Genomic DNA, 16689 nt, shown 5'->3' with positions numbered 1-16689 from the left:
AGGTGTGGGCGACGCCATTTGTCCCCTTCGCTGCTCCGTAGTGAGGAGATTGTTGTGGTGTTGCAGAAATCCGGGCTTGGAATTGTAAACGTGCGTGCCGCTTGGCTCCCCGGGACCTTTGGTGCCGCTCCTGAGGGTGGGGGCGAGTCCACGCGGTTTAGTCATTGCTGGAGCTCATCGCGCGGGTATCGAGGAGCGGTCGCTTAGGGAACCTCAGTGATTTTTAGCTCTACTGGACTCGATTTGGGAGCTGGTTGCTTCCCCCTTTCACTCTGTGTGGTCCGAGACTGTGCGTTTGAGAAAGCGGCCTGGGGTCACGTATTAACCCCCAGAGCCGACTCCTGGTACCAGAGTGAGGCCCGAGGTGCTTTGCGGCGTGGGGGAGACCAAGTCAGGCAGGCAGGAGACCGGGCGGTAGGATCGCACTCTGGGGAGCTCTGTTTCTGTCCCTTTCTGCTCCAGGAGCTCCTCCTAAAGAATTTCTGCTCAGCTATGTCGCCGGTTTCAGCAGCAACCCAGGTTCCTACGTTGGTCTCCCTCTTTGACCTCAACGCGGATGCTCCGATCCTTCAGGGCCTCAGCCTGGTGAGCCACCCTTCTGGGGAGGCTCTGGCCCAGGCTCTGCGGACTTCCTGTCCAGGTATCTGGGAAGGTTTGGGGAGGACCCACGAAGAACGTGACAGGCTCTTTAGAGTTTATTGCTCGTCCAGGGAACACATTCTTACTGATATTCCCCGGGTTAAGAGCCCTTGTTGACATCGCTTTCTACTGGATAAAATTTATCTTAAATTCACTCAATCTCCGGGTTGTTTCCAGCACAGGCCCCCGAACTGTCTCCAAACAAGCCTCTTGCCATTGCTTAGGTCTGGTCACGTTTACAGCACTGCCCGCAAAAAACTTCAAAATTCCTAGATATAGTCCAAATTTAAGTAGGGTTTCAAATCAAATCATTCGTTCTTAATGAATGTAAAACAATTTTTTGTTTTTTTTTTACAACCTTAATTTGCCTCTGGCTGTTCTTGAACTTTTTTTTTTTAAACAAACCACACCGTAATTGGAAATGTAAGCTAAAAAAAAACACAGGCATTTGGGAAGTGGTTTTTGCAGTTAAAAATAATCTTAACGTTACCAAAAATTATTTTCTACAGGGTTCCTCTAAACAGTCCCTTTAGTTAATGTCAAGTATTTGATGTGTATTTGTCTCACATCTCTTCAGAAGCATACTTGTATAAAGTGATTACTGTGCTGTTTATCTCGTGATTCCTAGATGGCAAACTCTTTGAAGGAAAGGATGTGCCATCTTTTTCTTTTGTATCCTCCTTTGTATATCAGACACTGAATGTCATTCCAGGTACTGCAGGTTTGTACTCCCTTTCCACCTCTTATTACCCTCCCCTTATTTAGGTTCAGGGGAGACAGCAAGCCCAGAAAGAAAACCACTCCAGGGTCCGCTGGATATTTCAGACAAGTTATTTTGTTCCACTTGTGACCAGAACTTCCACAACCACCAGGAGCAGGTAAAAGGCCAGGTGCAGAGCTAAATGGCAGAAGCAAAAGTATAGGGTGGGTGAGGAGAGGCAGACATGTGGTTTGTCTTTCATTAATAAAAGTCGGTGTTTTGACTGAAGCCGTTGGTGTTACCTGGTCATACTTTCTGGGGTTCTGTCATTGGTCTTGGGTACCACAAAGGGCCAGGCTAGGGCATATTTCCACACTCAGCCTCTTTCTTTGCCTCCTACCAGAGGGAACATTATAAGCTTGACTGGCATCGGTTTAACCTAAAGCAACGTCTCAAGGACAAGCCTCTCCTGTCTGCCCTGGATTTTGAAAAGCAGAGTTCCACAGGTGATGGTTGGTAGGAGACCTGTGTTGAGTAGGACATGGGGATGGAGGAAGGCCCTAGTTTAGGAGCTTGGGGAAAGGTCAAAGATGGCACACCAAACTTGTGCACTTCATGTTTTTTTCAGGAGATCTTTCCAGCATCTCAGGATCAGAGGACTCAGACTCAGCCAGTGAGGAGGACTTGCAGATACCGGATGAGGAGAGGGCTGAGTTTGAGAAGCCCAGCAGACCCCAAGGCTTCCACCCCCATCGGGTTCTTTTCCAAAACGCTCTGGGCCAGTTTCTTTATGCCTATCGCTGTGTGCTGGGCCCTCACCAGGCAAGTGGCGGCCCAGGTTGTGGCCAACTGCAACCTTTATGCACTCAGCCTAGGTCTCCCCTAAGCCTGGGCCATTTCTTACTTCTTTTCTTTCTGTTGGATATGGGTATCACCACTGACAGCACAGTCTTGGACTGAATTGGCCTGAATCTGGGGTCCAGTATAATGGAATTAAGTTTGGAAACAGACCAGTCTAGGTTTGAATTGCTGTTCTACCACTTGATTTGACTACCTCTACAAGCCTTAAATTTCCTTGTCTGTAAAGTGGAGACAAGCCTCAGGATGGCTGTAAGAAATGGGATCACGCATGTAAGACACTTGGCACTGGGTTTCTTCCTGTGAGTGCGTGCCACGGGCATGCTTGTGCTGTCCCTCTGTCATCCAGGTGCCCCCAGAAGAACCTGAACTGCTGCTACACAACCTGCAAAACGGAGGTCCCAGACACTCTGTGGTGCTCATGGCTGCAGCTGGGCACTTTGCTGGAGCCATTTTCCAAGGGTGAGAGGGTGCTGCCTGGGGTATAAGGATGCAGTGGGTCCGGTTAGCCTGGGTGTACGGGCTGGTTTCCAGCACTGAGTCTGTGTTGTCTACAGAAGAGACGTGGTGACCCACAAAACCTTTCACCGCTACACAGTGCGGGCCAAGCGGGGCACAGCCCAGGGAATTCGGGATGCCCGGGGTGGGGCTTCTCGTTCTGCCGGAGCCAACCTGAGGCGCCATAATGAAGCCACGTTATACAAGGTGAGTTAGGCGTCTCAGATCTGGTGGTCTGCTAATCTACTTTTTTCCCTCTCATCAAATGTTACAGTGGGGAGCTTGATGCCTGCCTCCTCCCAGTCTTCATTATTTCTGGAAAGGCGAAGGTAGACTAGGGATGGACCCCAAGAGTCTTCATCCTCTCATTCTTTCTTCCTCTATATTATCTTCTGCTTCCCATTCCTTACACATCATCTGTGGGCTGGTTTTTTGGTTGGAGATTTAAAAATAGCAAGTGAAAATACATGGGTCTGAGTTACTCTCTTCTCTAGGATGTTCGTGACCTGCTGGCAGGGCCAGTCTGGGCTAAAGCGCTGGGGGAGGCTGGGACAGTACTGCTGCGTGCTCCCCGCTCTGGCCGGTCCCTGTTCTTCGGAGGCCATGGGGCACCCCTGCAACGGGGGGATCCCCGACTTTGGGATATCCCCCTCGCTACCCGCAGACCCACCTTCCGAGAGCTACAGCGTGTGCTCCATAAGCTGACCACCTTGCATGTCCATGGTGAGCTTTTGATCCGGATCCCCAGACTCCCTAGATCTTCTTGTACCTTCCAGCCCAAGCCTTGGGTTCTCATTTATACACCCAGACAACATCTTCATTGAGAGAGACCTGGGCTGGCTTCTGCTCAGGTAAACTTGAGAAACATCTTTTGTTTTATGGCAGGAGAAGACCCCCGGGAGACAGTCAGGTTGGAGTCACCTCAGACACACTGGAAGACGAGAGGGGGGAAGAAGGCTATCGAGGCAGAAAGAAAGGTCTCCAGTGATGAAAATGAGGCCCTTGGGCAGAATGAGGAATCTCCCAAACAGGGTTTGAGCACCATCTGGCAACTGTCAACTCTCTCTGGGTGTCTATCCTGGAAATGCAGTGTCAAATCTGCTGTTGCTTCTCTCTTTATAATGAGCCCTTACACAACACATACAGCATTACACACACACACACACACACACACACGTCTGTTATGAAAAGGGGCACCTGGTAGCAATTACTGAGACGGGTTTAGTGACCTTTCCAAGCTTCCTGTTCTGTTTTGTTCACTGATGTATCCCCAGTACTTAGAAAACACGAAATAGTACGTGAAACAGATGCTTGTGTGGCACGAATCTCACAAAATTGCTGTCTCACCGGATGCTGCGGTTTGGACCGAGGCCTGCTTTCCCCGGGGCAGACTCAGCGGTTGTGGCTGTCAGTGCTCCCATGCTCTCCCCTGTTGTGTACCATCCTAATGTGGCTCGAGGGGAGAGTCTAAGGACGCTTGTCCCTCCAAACCTTCTGCTGGGTCTTTCCCTCTGAGCTGAGCCTCATTTCTGCATGTGATATTATTGGATTCAGCTCTTGACGTGCTGATCTTGGATGACAAAATACAAATACTTATTTTCATTTCAAGACAATCTGGATTCTCTTTTTATGTACATTCTCATACATCTGGGGCAGCCCACATCCTTCCACCCTCTGTGTATTTCTTTAGGTGGACCTAACATGTAGCATTTTTCCCTAGGTTCAGAGTCGGAGGGAGAGGACAGCTTCCAGGTAGAGTTGGAGCTAGTAGAGTTGACAGTGGGGACCCTGGATCTTCGTGAGTTTGAGGTACTGCCAAAGCGGAGGAGGAGGAAAAGGAATAAGAAGGAGAGAAGCAGAGACCTGGAGGCCAGGGCGCATGGGACTCTTCCCCAGCAACCTCAAGGAGATGATGAGGCCTTCTCACAGTCCGCCCAGGCACACGCAGCCCCTTTGGGGCCTTCCCTGGATGAGGCCAAGACCCCCGATCAGTCAGAGCTCTGGGACATGCTTCTAGCTGCTTGTCGAGCCGGAGATGTTGGGATGTTGAAACTCCAGCTAGCTGCCGGCCCCATAGGCCCTGGAGTTCTGTCTCTGCTCAGTGCCCCCTTGGGCTCCAGTGGCTTCACCCTCCTGCATGCAGCAGCTGCAGCTGGGAGAGGCTCAGTGGTTCGCCTGCTGCTGGAGGCAGGTGCCGACCCTACCGTGCAGTAAGTAAGAGTCCCCAAGCTGAGTGAGCCCTTTGGGGTATAGAGAGGACCGTCTGGAGGCTAACGTTGGTACTGGCTACTTGACGGTATTCCCCTTGATCTGTTTGGGGGAGGTTGGGAGGTGCAGGAGGCAAGCTGAACCCATATTTGGGGCTTTTCACACCTAGGGACTCCCGGGCCCGGCCACCATATACGGTTGCAGCTGACAAGCCAACGCGTAATGAGTTCCGAAGGTTCATGGAGAAGAATCCAGATGCTTACGATTACAGCAAGGCTCAGGTCAGCTGGAAAAGGAAGCGGCAGCAGAGTAGGAAGGCAGCCTAGATCCTGGCTAAGATCTTTTCTACTTTCTTCTAGTTTTCCTAGGACAGTTTGTATGGGTCTTACCTTACACCTCCCCGGAAATCCTCCAGGTGCCAGGGCCGCTGACGCCAGAAATGGAGGCACGGCAGGCTATGCGGAAAAGGGAGCAGAAGGCTGCCCGGCGGCAGCGGGAGGAACGGCAGCGGAAGCAGTGGGAGCAGGAGGAGAAGGAGCAGCAAGAGCAGCAGCGCTTTGCCGCCCTCAGCGACCGAGAGAAGGTGAGGCCGGAGCTTCTCTCTTCCGCAGCCCCGATTTCCTTAGAGGTTTGACCCCTTCCCAGTGTGCAGCTGTCCCTTGGGCACCCTGTCCGCCACTGAGGCCTTGTCCTTAACAAGACTTCTCTTTCCCTCAGAGGGCTCTGGCCACAGAGCGCCGGCTGGCTGCCCAGCTGGGAGCCCCACCCCCGCAGACCCCCAGCTCTGCAGCCCTCAGTGGTCCGTAAGTGCAGGGGCAGGCGTGATGACCAGGCCAGGAGTGGGCAAGTAGAATGAGTGCTGCCGAGTACCTCAGAAAGGCTGTCGGGGGTGGGGGTGCTGGAGATGTTCTGGGAACCGAACCCTCTGGAGCAAAACCGGAAATGGCCCGAGGGGTGGGGAGAGCTTGGATTGGAAAGTTTCTGGGGTACCTGTTCAGCCATCTGTCTTCCTCTTGTCCAGACGCTGCTGGAGCTGTGGGACATCCCTCCAAGGCCTCACTCCCTTTCACTATCTTGACTTCTCTTTCTGCTCCACACGCTGCCTCCGGGATCACCGCTGCCAGGCCACCAAGCCCTCTTCCTGATCTCTTACGGCTGCACCTGGAGCCAACTCGGCCTGGAGAGGGTGCATTCACACTAGCCCTAGGTTTCTTCTTTCCCATGAAACAGGAGTATTTGGAAGATTAGGGAGGACACTCAGGAACCAGGGCAAAGACAGGGCCACAGAGGGGTGCGGAGCTGGGACTGTCTCTGGAACTTTAATCACAATAAAGTTTGGCAAGGAAATTGCACTTGGACTTGCATTTGGGCCTTGTGGCCTTTGGTTCCTTGTGGTCACCATGGCCAACACCAAGGGATCCTGCCCACTCCATGTCCCAGGTCCAAGGGTTACCTTTCTTTTAGTGCCCACTTAACTCCATTGGTTCAAAGGTACTTTGTGTATCAGCTGAGAGGGAATAGATGTATGTCTTATGCAAGGTGCTGTTGAGGATAGGCCTATCCAGAAACTGGATTTGGGGCTGAGGAGGCACGTTTTCTAGCTCCAGCACTGTGATTTTGTTGAGGGCTCCCCCAGAAAGCAGCAGGGGTCTTGGCACATAGAGGGTTTCTTGTGGCCCCCGCTTTGTCCAGTACCGGCCCAAGTTAAACCCGTTGATCCAGACTTGGCCCTGGGGAAGAGAAAAGAGAGCGGAAAATAAAAGGGTCAGCTCACAAGGGGGTAGAATCATCCCCTTTTGGGTTTCTTTCTTTTCTTTTTAAAGATTTATTTATTAGAGAGAGAGAGAGAGTGCAGTGGGGAGGGGCAGCAGGCGAGGGAAAGAGAATCCCAAGCAGACTCCACGTGCTGAGCATGGGGCTTGACGCGGGGCTCGATCCCACGACACCGAGATCACAACCTGAGCCGAAATCAAGAGTCAGATGCTCAACCGACTGAACCACCCAGGAGCCCCTCCCTTTTGGGTTTCTAATCAGGGATAATTTCTGCTCCCCCCTCCTTCATGATTTTCCTCTCATCACTCTGACCCCACGGTCAGCAGTACCTTGGTCCATCCAGGTAGAAAGAGAAAAGTGTCCCCGCCTTCTCCTAAAATTGGAAACGTTGTGGAGTAGAAGGTGGGGCCAGAGGGAACTTGAGGACGTGAACTTTTCATCAACTGGAGGGGAAACCACCACTTTACAAGCTTATCAACTTTCAGAGGGAATATCAGCCACTGGGTGAGGACTGTTTGCCCCAGAATTGGGGGTTCTAACAGGCCCTGTGAAGAAGGCAAATGAAAACTCATCATTCCTTAAGCTCTTAAGTCCACACTGTCCCTAATCAAGCCCTGGGGTGCAGCTGGTGGCCATGTCTGGACCCCCACAAGCGACTACTTTGCTGCCTGACTCCTAAGCACAGGGCTCTTGTTTGTCCTCCATTAGGCCCCTATTTTCCCAAGGGAGTTTGGTCAGTAAGAGTCTGGAAGAGAAGGGGTGGGCAAGGCTAGCTCACCTTGAAGTCACTGCTGTTAGACCCGAAACTGAGCCTCCCCATGTTCTCCAGTAAGATGTCCACTTTGGCCCCTACTTTCCCCATCAAAAATAGTTGGTGTTTCATGTTTCGTTCCAGAACACCCTGAAACACCTGTGGATAAGACGAGCTGTGAGAGGAAGGGCTCGGCATCTAACTCATGGCCATGACAGAGGAAGCTATGGTAGTTAGCACACGTATTTGGAGAGCAAAAAGAATGTAGCCTATCTGTCAGTTACCCATGCATTCTGGAACCTTAGCCTCAGTCAAATTCTTCCTCATCCCAGCTTATCCGTGGCCCCCCCTGCAAATGGAGGCAGACAGCGGGAAAAGGCAGATAAGGGGAACTTAAGGCTAAAGGGTGCTGGGGAGGAGAAGAGACAGGCGCACAGGGTAACCTAGAATTAGGTCCTTACCCCATCTACCATCACATAGGCACGGTCGTGGACTCCATTGTTAGGCACCCAGAACTGTGTTGGCTCAGAAACAGTATAGGTCAGATAGGTCCGGTACAACACAAAGCCACGGTCCTGGGTATGGAAGAGTAAGTACTTAAGATGACCTGAGAGGTCAGAGAGGATACTATGGCGAAGATGCGCAGCTGAGGGAACCACTGGCTACAGCTGTTGAGGAAAGCTGCCGTGCCTACTGGATGTGGGATTATGCCTTACCTGTTTGACAGCCTCAAAGGACATTGGCAAGATTGAACGGATGGGCCCTTGGGGGCACAGGAAGTCTAGGAAAGCCAGCAAATCCCCATCCTATTAGAATAAGGAGAAGATATTAGAATAAAAGGGAAGTTCCGGAATAGAGGGCAGAATGGCTGGGCCATTTAGAGAACAAAGGGGTAGGATCAGAGAAAAGATGAGGAAGAGCTTACCAGATGCAGGGTCAGAGGTCCAAACATCATCTTGGGGCTGGGGGGAGGTAAAGGTCCCAAGGGAATTTCCTGGAACTGAGCCCAAATTCCCTCAGGAGCCATAGGAAAACCACACAACCCCTATTCCAAGACCCTAGCACACACACAACCCCTATTCCAAGACCCTTGCACAGGGTTCTCAACCTGGGGTCCAGGGAAGGGCTTCAAGGGGTCATGAAGATCTGTAAATTTGCACATGCTTGAGTGTATCTTCCCAGGTAGTCCCATCTGGGTAGCTGGGAAATGGTTCTGTGGGCTCCATGGCCCAGACAACAATCTGATTTATGGGATCCCATTACAAACAATTTAGGTACTCCCTTTCCCCAATTTAATAAGAGCCTTTGGCGCTTAATGAAGTGGTAGGGCACCTCGCTGATGACGTTTCGAAGAGCAAAAAGCTTAGGTGTGGGGTCCCCTGCTTCAGATATTGGTGCATCGTAGTCATAGCTGGTAGTAATTGGAAGAAAGCGTCCCTTCTCATCAGCACCTGGGGTCAAACCAATTTCCTTCATTCAGTGTCTTTCAAACAATAGGCACTAAGCAAAGACATTCATGCAGAAAATTTTGCCATCAGAGGGAGCAGTGGTGGCCACATCCAGCTTCTAGACCTCCTAATCTACCCAGCCCTAGGATTCTAATTCCTTGATGCCTCCCTGCCTCCACCCCAGGGACCATCTGGACTCACCATTCCAGAATCCAAAGTTGGTACCTCCGTGGAACATGTACCTGAAGTGGGGGAAGGTGGAGGGAAAGGCAAAAGCTGACCCACTGAATCATTTTTATCCCCAACACCCCGTTACGGCTTCATGTTGACCCCCGTGTCTCCAGTTACATGTTCACACTGGCTCCCAGCTTCAGCATGTTCTCTAGGCCTGTGGTCACAGCCAACACGGACCGCGTGGAGTGATTCTGGCCCCAGTAATCCAGCCAGCCTGTGTAGTACTCGGAGTTCACCTAAAACGTGGAGTGAAAGCCGGGAGCGGGATAGGAACTGAGCTCGATCCATTCCCAACCCTGACTCCAGCTTTGATTGCCCTCCCCTCCAGCTCCTCACCAGTGGCCCACGGGGTTCATACTTCCGCAGCAGGGCAAAGATTTTGGTCATGTTGTCAGCTGCAGAAAGGAGGTGAAGGTGAAAGATAAACATAGAAGAGACGCTCCCCCTTCCCCAGACTCCACTCCACCCTTGCTCAGGAGACCTGGGCCAAAATCCACAGTGGTATAGAGTCCCTGGAGGGAGCCACATTTGAGTCCTTCAGGCCCATCTGTGGTGAAGAGCAAGATCCTGTCTCCTAGCAGCGCACGGAAGAGCCCAGCCAGGTGCCTCATGTAGCTGAAGTCACAGGCTCTGTAGCTACCATATTCATTCTCCACCTGCCAGGGAGAAGGAAAAGTGGAGCTTGGCTATGCAGTGGAGGTTAGGACCCCCGGCGCCTCCTTCCCCTTGCCCGGTCAACTTGTACCTGAATGCTAATGATGTTGCCCCCATTGTGGTAGAGCCATGGATATAACTTGGGCAGCAAGACCTTGAACCAGGAGTCCACTGCGGCAAGAAAGTCTAAAGGAAGGAGCAGTAGTCTGCACATTAGGACACCACCTTCGCAGCCCCCACCCATCAAGGCCAGCAACCTCAGTGCTGCCTGAACCCTGAGCTACAGTTTGCATCCCACCGTCCACAAATGAATCTGAGCATCAGTGACTCTGAACCCTGAGCACTTGTGAATTTGCATGGCAAGGCCATCTAAGCACAGGAAACCTTAAAGCAGTGTTTGTAAATTTAATTTTTAAACATAAGAAAAATGTTAGGGACGCCTGGGTGGCTCAGTCAGTTAAGCGTCTGCCTTCAGCTCAGGTCATGATCTCAGGGTCCTGGGATCGAGTCCCGCATCGGGCTCCTTGCTCAGCAGGGGGCCTGCTTCTCCCTCTGCCTGCAGCTCCCCCTGCTTGTGTGCTCTCTCTCTCTCTCTCTCTGTCTCTGACATATAAATAAATAAAATCTTTAAAAAACAAGAACACTGAATTCCTTTACATTTTGTGTTCTGTATAAAGGGTGTCCAGATGTAACTGCCTCCTTTAATCCAAGCATATGTTAAATCTTATTCAACAAATATTTATGGGTGCTTACTGTGCACCACGCAATGTTCTAGGTGTTAGGGATACAGAATAGAACAAAATAGATAAAAGTCTCTGCCCTTGTAGAATTCCTTTCCCAATGAGGAAGGCAGACAATAAATAAATTGCTAAAATATATAGTATGTTAGTGCCAAGGAGAAAAAATAAAGCAGGGAAGAAGGGTATAAAATGGTGGGGGAGCTTAAATTTTAGAGAGTAGCCCAGGGCAGGCCTCACTGAGAAGGTGATTCTGCAGGAAGATAGCAGTAGCACTGAGTGCAAAGGCCTCAAAGCAGGAATGTGCTTGGTGGGTTTGAAAAACAGCAATGAGGTCAGCGTGAACAATGATGAAAAGAGTAGAGGTCAGGGAGGTGACAGGGCCAATTAGGTAGGACCTGATATGAAGGCCATTTTAAGGAATACATGGTTCATATTCTGAATGAGATGAGAACCTATTGGAGAGGTTTAAGCAGTGAAATGCCATGATCTGAGATATGTATTTAACTTCTATTTTAATAGGATCACCCTGTATCGAGAACAGAGGAGTAGGGGCAAAGAAGGGAAACCAGTAAGTAAGCTATTAAAGTAGTCCAGGTGGGAGAGGTGGTTTGGATTAGTGAGGGTGATGAAAAGTAGCTGAATTCAATATATTTTGAGAGTAAAGCAGCAAGGTTTTCTGATAGGTTGAATGTGAGGTGGGAGAGAAAGGCATGAAGAATTACACCACAGTGCTTAGCCTGATTAGTTAGAAAATGGAGTCACCATTAACTGAGAGGAGATCATAGGAATAGCTGGGGGAGTGGCAGGCAGAGGGAGACTAAACCTAACCCTAACCCTGCTTAGCAAGGAGCCCGACGCAGGACTCGATCCCAGGATCCTGAGATCATGACCTGAGCCGAAGGCAGATGCTTAACCGACTGAGCCACCCAGGCATCCCCTGACTGGAGATTCCTATTTCAGAGTCATTAACTATTAGATGGGATTGAAAGCCAAGAGAATGGATGAGATTGTCTAAGGAGTGAACACATAGAAAAGAGAAGCGTCCAAGGACTGAGCCCTGCAACACCCCAGCATCTAGCGGAAAGAGAAAGGGAGAAGAACCAGCATGAGACTAAGAAGGAGGGCTCCTGGGTGGCTCAGTGGGTTAAGCGTCTGCCTTCGGCTCAGGTCATGATCTCAGAATCCTGGGATCGAGTCCTGCGTCGGGCTCCTTGCTAAGCAGGGTTAGGGTTAGGTTTAGTCTCCCTCTGCCTGCCACTCCCCCAGCTATTCCTATGATCTCCTCTCAGTTAATGGTGACTCCATTTTCTAACTAATCAGGCTAAGCACTGTGGTGTAATTCTTCATGCCTTTCTCTCCCACCTCACATTCAACCTATCAGAAAACCTTGCTGCTTTACTCTCAAAATATATTGAATTCAGCTACTTTTCATCACCCTCAGCGGGGAGCCTGCTTCTCCGCCTGTAATCCCCTCCCCCCGCCTCCGCTCGTGATCTCTCTCTCTCAGGCTCTGCCTCCCTGACTCTCTCTCAAATGAATAAATAAAATCTTTAAAACAAACAAAAGAGACTAATAAGGAGTGGTCAGCAAGGCTGGGGCACAGGGAAGGAGCAGGGTCCAGATAAAGGTGGTATCTTGGAAGCCAAGAGGAGAGTGTATGTCAAAAGATGGAGTGAACAGCTGGGCTGGGTGCTCCTGACTGGCCAAGGAGGAGAGAGGCCTGGAAAAGGGGCTGTGGACTCAGGAGTGAAGAGGTCGCTGGCTTTCTTTTCTTTTCTTTTCTTTTTTTTTTTAGGATTTTATTTATTTATTTGACAGAGAGAGGCACAGCAAGAGAGGGAACACAAGCAGGGGGAGTGGGAGAGGGAGAAGCAGGCTTCCCGCTGAGCAGGGAGCCCCATGAGGGGCTCGATCTCAGGACCCTGGGATCATGACCTGAGCTGAAGGCAGACGCTTAACGACTGAGCCACCCAGGCGCCCTGGCTTTCTTGAGAAAAGTGGACACCGCATGCAGGTGTTCCAGCATGACTTTACCATTTCAAATGTATTTCATAGCCAGCTGAGTTGGAGTTGCTCTGGGGGGCATAAAGCTCTTCAGTGCCCTCAGAAGTGGAAGAGTCCCCGCAGGGTCCCCAGCAAATACAAAGCATTTTTACCAGAGTGATCTTTTTAAAAGATATAAATCAGATAAAATCACTCCCTTGCTCTGATGACTTCCTATTTACACCTGAAGTAAAATCCAAACTCCTTGAAAGTATTGGGCATTTCAGAGCTTAATCTTGAATTCTCATCTTTTCTCCCCCTATGCTCTTTCCTCAGGCAATGTTGCAATAGCCATGGATCTAAATGCCAACTTTAGACTGATGAGTCCCAAATTTATCTCTAGCTCAGACCTCCCCATGAGCGCCACACTCACACAGCCTATGGCTTACTTAACATCCTCACTTGAGTGTGATAGGACAGAAATTTAACATGACCAGACGAACTGTTTTTCCCCAAAAAAGGTCGTCCTTTGCCGCCCCTAGTCTCCTCCATCTTTCCTATGTCAGTAAATGGTGGCACCATCTTGACTGGCCAGAAAGGGGACCGCTTTCTTTCCAGACCATGCCCATGCTGTTCCCACCCCTCCTCTCCTTCCCGTCAGAATCTATCAACAAGTCCTGGGGATTTTGATCTCCAACCTACATCTCCAATTCTGCCCTCTTCTCATCTCCACCTCCATCACCTTAGCCCGGGAGCCATCACTCCCTCCTCAACTACAGTCAGAGTCTCCCAATTCATTTCTCCACCTCCACCCTTACTCCCCTCCCTCCATTCTCCACATCCAGGCTAAAGTAATCTGAAAACAAATCAAACCTGTCTGGTTAGGCTCTTCCAATGCCTTTCTACTGTGCTTAGAATAAGATGCAAACCCTTACAGTGGCCTACTAGGTCCTGCATGAACAGTCCCTATCTATCTCCAATTTCTTTTTTTTTTTTTTTTTAAGATTTTATTTATTCATTTGACAGAGAGACACAACGAGAGAGGGAACACAAGCAGGTGGAGTGGAAGAGGGAGAAGCAGGCTTCCCGCAGAGCAGGGAGGCCGATGTGGGGCTTGATCCCAGGACCCCGGGACCATGACCTGAGCCGAAGGCAGATGCTTAACGACTGAGCCACCCAGGCGCCCCTATCTATCTCCAATTTCATGTCACATTCCTCTCTCCCTTACCGGCTATGCTCCAGCCAAGCTGGCCTCAACCAGGCCATGTTCTTTCCCACCTTTGGGTTTTAGAATATACTGTTCCCTCTACCTGGTCGTTGTCACCTCACTCTTCATATGACCAGCGCTTTCCCTTCCCTAGAGTCAAGTGAAGTGTCATCATCTCAGAAAAGCCTTTTCTGGCCTCCCTACCCCAAACAGGCCTTCCCTGTTACTCACGATCTCAACTCGTCTATATTCGGGTGGTATTTTTACAGCTTACGCTAATCTTACAGGTTTTGGTTTTTTAAAAAGCTGTTTCACCATAAGCTCCACGGCACAGGGGCTGGGTCTATCTGGTCCCTCAGTTTGTAGCATCTTGCTAGGCCTGATGGAAACAAATATCTGCATGAATGATCTCCAGTGTGGGGATGGTCTCTTCGGTTTTGGGGACCCAAACTACCCATTTTGTTGCTGTTGGTTGCGTTTTTTCTGTGTTAAAAATGTTGTCTCAACTCACCTGGGTCTGAGGTTCTCAGATGTATATCAGGTTTTTGAAGCAACCAGGCTGGGAGACCCCCCTGAGACGAATATAAAGACAGCAGGTTTTGTTGTTTGGGAGTCGGGGAGGGGAGGTAAGAAGGGAGGATGTTGAGTCTAGCACTGGAAGTGGCCCTACAGTGCAGGCAGATGGGAGGAGTGGAGGAACTGCACAGGAGTGGCTCTGGTTCTGTCCCTTCTCCTAACTCACCATGTCCCATTCTGCACAGATGTAAGGTCCTGGTCTCAGTATGACCAACAGGTTCGCTACAGATGCCTCATTCAGAAATGCAAAGAGGTCCCGGCTGCCATTAAAGTTATAGACCCCAGGCTCTGGCTCATGGTAGTTCCAGGGCACATAACTGAGAAAGAAAAAGGTTAACAGGGCCCCAGGCAGAGAGGTGCTGAGAGGCCTAAGGGCTCAGGCCTTGCAGGGAATCTCCAGGAAGCTGTTAGAAGGAGGTCCTGGTCCACCCTTTCCCACCCTTGGCCTGAAAGCCCTGGAGCTCTCATACCAAGCTAGGCTTCCTGTCCCAATCCCCTTCTTATGGGCGTGGTAGGAAGGGTAAATCCCACCCTCCATGGCTCTCCTGAGCACTTCTTACAACTGTACAGTGTTGAGGCCGCTCATTCGCATCTTGAAAAGCCGGTCTGCCCAAAGCACCCGTGGTACCCGAAAGTAGTGCAGGCTGCCAGACACGTAGCGGAACGGGGCCCCATCTAGGAGGAATCTGTCATTTTCCCGATCCACTACGAATGACCGAGTGTCTGCCTGCAAAGAGAGAGATCAGGCTCAGCAGAGGTCTGGAGTCGGGAGGGTGGGGGCGGTCAGTGTCCAGAGAGGAGATGGAACTAGCCTGCCCGTTTTTCTGTGATTTTCACTTTCCTTCTCTCCCGGGCTAGATCTCATCCCGCCTCACCACACCCAGCCTGCTGGGATTCAATCCTGTCATTTTACCTGGGGCAGCAGCATCAGAAGTGGTAACAGCAGGACAGGAAGGCGGAGCGGCTTCTTGGGAGCCATGGCGCTAAAGGGGCTCCTCTAGTCTGAGAGGGCGGTCCGACTGTCACGTGGCGGATTCCTGGGAGGGAACCTCAGCGAGCAAGGGGGCGGGGACCACCTCAAGTTGCCAGGCCAGTAGCCTGGACTTGTCCACCCGCTACTCTACGTTTGTAAAAATCCTCTACATCTTGAATCCACTTCATCAGCGTCACCTGGGAGCTTGTTAGAAATGCAGAGTCTCAGGTCCTACCTCAGACCTATAGGATCAGAATTTGCATTTTAACAAGATTCCCAGGCGATCCTAAAGACATTCAAGATTGAGAAGCACTGTCCTACTAAACTGAGCTCCCTGAGGGTGAAGAGTACCTTGTCCATCTTGAATCCTCAGCTTCTAGCACAGGGCCCAGCACATAGCAGGTTAAATCTGGATGAATGAATGTCAGAACCAGGGAGCTAAAACAGGTTCAGAACCAAGAGAAACCAGATCTTCCCAGTGGTATGAAAGTGGGGGACCAAGTTATAAGAGGGATCTTTCTCCTGGTGGCCCTGTTACAGCAAAAGAGACCGCCTCAGCCATTCCTTCTTCTTTGGATGTGCACTGCTCTTCAGTCTATCCCTGCCTGCCTGTGTGAGAGATGTCAAGGAGAACTACTTGGTGCCAAGGCTTGGGAATTTGTGAATTTCCATGAGTCTTGCCTTCACAGTCCCAAGCCTGGGATGTAAGGACCAGAATAAGAAAATAAAATGGTAATAAAAATAATAGTAATTTGTTTATTGACACTAACTGAGGGCTACATCAGATATTGTGCTAAGCACTTTACATCTCATTTAATCCTCAAAAAACTCCATGCAATTGGTAATTATCATTCCCATTCTACAGATGAGGAAATTGAGAGACAAATTTTAAATAACCCGTTCAAGGTCCCACAACTGGTTTAGCAGAGCTGGGATTTGAACTAGGCAGTCTGGCCTTACAGTACGTGCACTTAATCTTAGGTACTATTATACCTTGTTTACAATTAGGGAAACTGAGGCTCAGAGAGGTTAAATGGTCCAGGGCCACAATGCTAGTAACTAAGCTATTAAGACAGGATTTAGAACCTAATCTGGTTCAAAAGCCTAAGCTCTTAACCACTCTAACTAGGGTAGTGGGATACAAGCCAGAGCCCCCAAGGTTGTATTGATCAGAGCTGTAGGGGGTAGGGGTCCAGGCCGCCAGCACGCGCCCCAGCACCCGCCCCTCGGGGCTGGACTGTAGTCAGCTTCCTACCTCCGGCATTGGGAGATGGAGGTCCTGGGGGCCTCGGGCCGAGCCCGGCTTTGCTCCCCTTTGGCGTGGGTGCCTGCGTCTTGACCCCTGAAGGCCAGGTGTGGAACCCTCACCCGGGTCCTGGGACCCGCCCTCCCCAGGCTTAGCCCGCTCCCGGCCTCTCCGCTCCGTGCCCCCACATTATCCCGATGC

At 50.6% G+C, this 16689-nt stretch overlaps 2 protein-coding genes across 5 annotated transcripts; one reads left to right on the top strand and one right to left on the bottom strand.

Moving 5' to 3' along the window:
- The first annotated feature begins 14 nt into the window (after positions 1–14).
- On the top strand, positions 15–6255 carry ANKZF1 (ankyrin repeat and zinc finger peptidyl tRNA hydrolase 1). Its single transcript, XM_035007079.1, has 14 exons — positions 15–90; positions 463–640; positions 1405–1517; positions 1743–1845; positions 1968–2161; positions 2547–2659; positions 2755–2902; positions 3190–3418; positions 3581–3727; positions 4416–4905; positions 5073–5184; positions 5319–5486; positions 5621–5706; positions 5925–6255. Exons 2-14 carry the CDS (start codon positions 493–495, stop codon positions 6046–6048), a joined length of 2175 nt encoding a protein of 724 aa, XP_034862970.1. The 5' UTR covers positions 15–90; positions 463–492; the 3' UTR covers positions 6049–6255.
- On the bottom strand, positions 6239–16689 carry GLB1L (galactosidase beta 1 like). Of its 4 annotated transcripts, XM_035007081.1 has the most exons (18): positions 16498–16689; positions 15594–15651; positions 15183–15484; positions 14830–14996; positions 14436–14586; positions 14205–14265; positions 9855–9949; positions 9591–9765; positions 9446–9504; positions 9224–9345; positions 9077–9117; positions 8760–8878; positions 8353–8427; positions 8144–8233; positions 7889–8002; positions 7455–7586; positions 7006–7221; positions 6239–6633 (listed from the first exon to the last, which is right to left on the bottom strand). In XM_035007081.1, the coding sequence occupies exons 3-18, from the start codon at positions 15246–15248 to the stop codon at positions 6364–6366; spliced, it is 1953 nt and encodes a 650-aa protein (XP_034862972.1). In that variant the 5' UTR covers positions 15249–15484; positions 15594–15651; positions 16498–16689; the 3' UTR covers positions 6239–6363. The 4 variants fall into 4 exon arrangements, with proteins under 4 accessions (XP_034862972.1, XP_034862971.1, XP_034862973.1 ...); XM_035007080.1 differs by having other exon boundaries at positions 15183–15651; XM_035007082.1 differs by lacking the exon at positions 15594–15651 and having other exon boundaries at positions 15183–15446.

Source organism: Mirounga leonina, unplaced genomic scaffold (assembly GCF_011800145.1).
Source record: "Mirounga leonina isolate KUSES-001 unplaced genomic scaffold, KU_Mleo_1.0 Mir_151, whole genome shotgun sequence".
Classification (NCBI taxonomy): Eukaryota; Metazoa; Chordata; class Mammalia; order Carnivora; family Phocidae; genus Mirounga; species Mirounga leonina.
Note: the sequence above shows the minus strand (reverse complement) of the source record. Positions and strands in the feature narration are given on the sequence as shown.